Below are 3,133 nucleotides of genomic sequence, written 5' to 3' on the forward strand. Positions count from 1 at the left end.
GGTTTGAATTCTAAGAACGCGGTTGCTGTTCGAAATCTTATTCAGGTTATTTTGATAACCTAATCAGTAGATTGATAAAGTGAATAGTTTAAGGGCTTTACATTCTTTTCGATTTGAAAGTTAGTGGTTACTCTATCATGGATTTCAATTTCTTCTTTATAAGTGAATTTATTCCATTCGAACTGCAGAGAAATCAAAATTTGAAAAGTTAAAATTGGAAAGTTAAAATTTTCATTACACTTGTTGTAGATCTGGTTATTTGGCAGATCTATTTTGGTATAGCATGGTAAAGGAATGAATGTTAAATCTTTTGTTGACATGCTATAGTTGTGATATTGCTGATCTGGGAAAGGGAAAATATAGATTGGCTATGCTTATATATAGATTTAGTAATGGTATATTATGATTAAATGGTACATTATGATTAACAATCCACAATAGAAAGTTAAACTTTGGTTGGTCTCGGTCAATTTACAAGGAGATGGTTGATGCTCAGTATGCACCACTTACTGCAACTTTGGTGAGAACGCTTACTGATAAACTGTACGAGAAGAGGAAAGCTGCTGCTCTTGATATAGAGAAGTTTGATTTATTTTATTATAGCTCTACCATTGTATGTAATATGATTATGAGCAGATGGGTAATTCATGGGTTTGTTAAAAATATGTCTTTGTGGTTTTAAAACTTTATGGTTTGTCAGTTATTTCTGTTACAGTTTTCTACTGTTTAATCATTTGTTCAGACAAGTGCGAGACTTACTGCAAGCAAATCGTTTGTCACAGCTGGAAAAGTTGCTCGCTGTACTAAGCGGACTGACAACAGCACAAAATGCTCATGCACGAAAGGGTGGTCTAATTGGTCTAGCAGCTGCAGCTATTGCCTTGGGGAAGGTAAGGTATAAATGAGATTGAAACCAGGCTGAAATTATGAATTAAATTTGATATGCTTTTTTCGCTCTATGGTAATTGTTTTTATGCTAAGCAAGGTGTTATCCGAAAGGATAACACTTTTCGTATGGGATTAGTTGTCCGAATATTTCAGAACACCGCTGATTATACTACACAGTTGATCGAACCAGTTTTGACTTGTTTCAGTGATCCCGATCCTCGAGTACGATACTATGCTTGTGAGGTAGATAAAACATTATTCAATGAGCAATTTAGTAATCAATATTTAAAAGCTGTCTATGAAGAATAATTTTCCTTCAGTTTGGTTGAATGAAGTTGAGCAAATGAAGTTGAATGAAGTTGAGCAAAATAATCAAATAAGTAGAGCAAAATAGTCAAATAAGTAATCAGGTTAACTAACAAAGAATAATGAGATTAATAATGGTTGAAAGTTCTTGAAATTAATCTGCAAAATTAATTTAAAAAAACTACCGTTTTTATAGAATGAATTGAGATTTGAACCCTGTATATGTGTTCAGGTATTAAAGGTGCTGAAAATTTTTATTTTATACCGAGACTGACAGGGAAGCTGCATATGACTTTAAAAAAAATTTCGAAAAAACATCTACTTCAAATTGAAATTTACTGTTGATAATTAAAGGGTGCAATGTGATCGCGGCAAAGTTTATTGATCTCTTTCTTCCGTCTACTAAATGAAGATTTATTTACAGTCGTTGTATAATATTGTGAAAATATGCCGTTCATCTGCGTTGTCTCATTTCGATGAACTTTTTGACACTCTCTGGCGAGTAAGTTTATGCATAACTTCCATGTGAGGACTGTCACTCTTCTTAGTCTTCTTTGATTCTCACATTCGCCAACATGCCACTCTGACTTTTTTAACGTAAGAATTGGTTGTGTTTTCAGTTATCAGCCGATACAGACTTAAATGTGCGTAGCGGAGCAGAGCTATTGGACCGGCTACTAAAGGTGTGGGACTTCATTCTTAAGATACATATCTTTTAAAATGGCGTCAAATTAGTACTACCAACTGTCAAGTTACCGTCGGATAAGATGCAAATCAATAACTTTAATTAAGATATTGTCTCTCTCTTCATCCAAGATAGATAAAACTCTTGCATTCAACTTTTCAAGATAAATTTGTTTTGAATTTGTAGGATATTGTACTTGCTACGAACTCATTCGAAATTTCGACTTTGATGTTATTGGTCCGTGATAGAATATATTCTCAAAATAGCTCAAATCGAAGATTTATTGTCTCTTGGGTAAATTAGTTTTAAACTTCCATCAATAGGGTGTAGTTTTTTCCTATAGCATTGAAAACATTGAATTCAAAATAATGATTCGCTGTTTTTTACTCTTAAATGTTGAATTATTTGAATTGTTTAGCTATCAGCTTTGTTGACAGCACCGGAGCTATCTATTTCGAGGTACCTTCCCGAAGTTTTGGATGGCTTATTCCAAATGTTGGGCGATAGTCAGCCAGGAGTCCGAGATGCCACTGAAGCAGTTCTCGGGCAGTTTCTTGAACGGATGCACAACCAGAAAGATAATGACAGAGTAAGCTTTGTCTTGACTTATGTTGAACCGGAAAGGGCCTGTTTAAAAAACAAATTTAGCTTTCTTGATTCTTTTACAGGCTGAACTAAATGATATGATCAATGTTCTGATAGTACATGCTTGTACTGAAGAAAGTACTCTTACTCGAATGACTGCTCTTATTTGGTTAAATCGTTTTCTGAAAATGCATTCGGTCGAGCTCCTACAGTATCTTTCATCTTTTTTGACAGCCGTACTTCCCTGTTTAAGTGATTCACAGCTTAAAGGTTTTGATTTGTTTTACATATAAACAATAACGGGACTTTTAGAATATATGTATACTTTCAGTAATAAACATATATGTTATTCGACATCCTAATAGCAGTGCTTTATTGCTAGTGCTAATTTCCATATCGAACATTTGGATACGGTGTAGTTAGTATTGAAGAGTTTATATTCTCTTATTCATTCACACACAGGATATTCAGTGGACAGCTTAGTGTTTGCGCTAAACTGAATGAAGCTCAAATTCGAAGTAAATGGTTTTTTTAACAGAGGGATGCTGATATAATTAAGCGCCTCATTTCAGAGATTTCGTTTTGCATGTTGTGAAATGAATAGCAATGAAAAAGTTGCTTCTTGGTCTTCTTCAAAATATAAAATTCGTTGAATGTTATGAGTCGCGA

General features: G+C 34.0%; 1 protein-coding gene across 1 annotated transcript; it reads left to right on the forward strand.

The window, feature by feature from the left end:
- Positions 1 to 352: 352 nt before the first annotated feature.
- On the forward strand, positions 353 to 2,744 carry LOAG_13991 (hypothetical protein; the record flags this gene model as incomplete). Its single annotated transcript, XM_003149494.2, has 8 exons — positions 353 to 582; positions 743 to 890; positions 1,042 to 1,131; positions 1,619 to 1,696; positions 1,815 to 1,877; positions 2,066 to 2,173; positions 2,298 to 2,468; positions 2,548 to 2,744. Coding segments are annotated over exons 1-8 (954 nt in total), but the record flags the coding sequence as incomplete, so codon positions are not given.
- Positions 2,745 to 3,133: the final 389 nt, after the last annotated feature.

The sequence above is a fragment of the Loa loa genome (genome assembly GCF_000183805.2).
Source record: "Loa loa unplaced genomic scaffold supercont3.53, whole genome shotgun sequence".
Taxonomy (NCBI): domain Eukaryota; kingdom Metazoa; phylum Nematoda; class Chromadorea; order Rhabditida; family Onchocercidae; genus Loa; species Loa loa.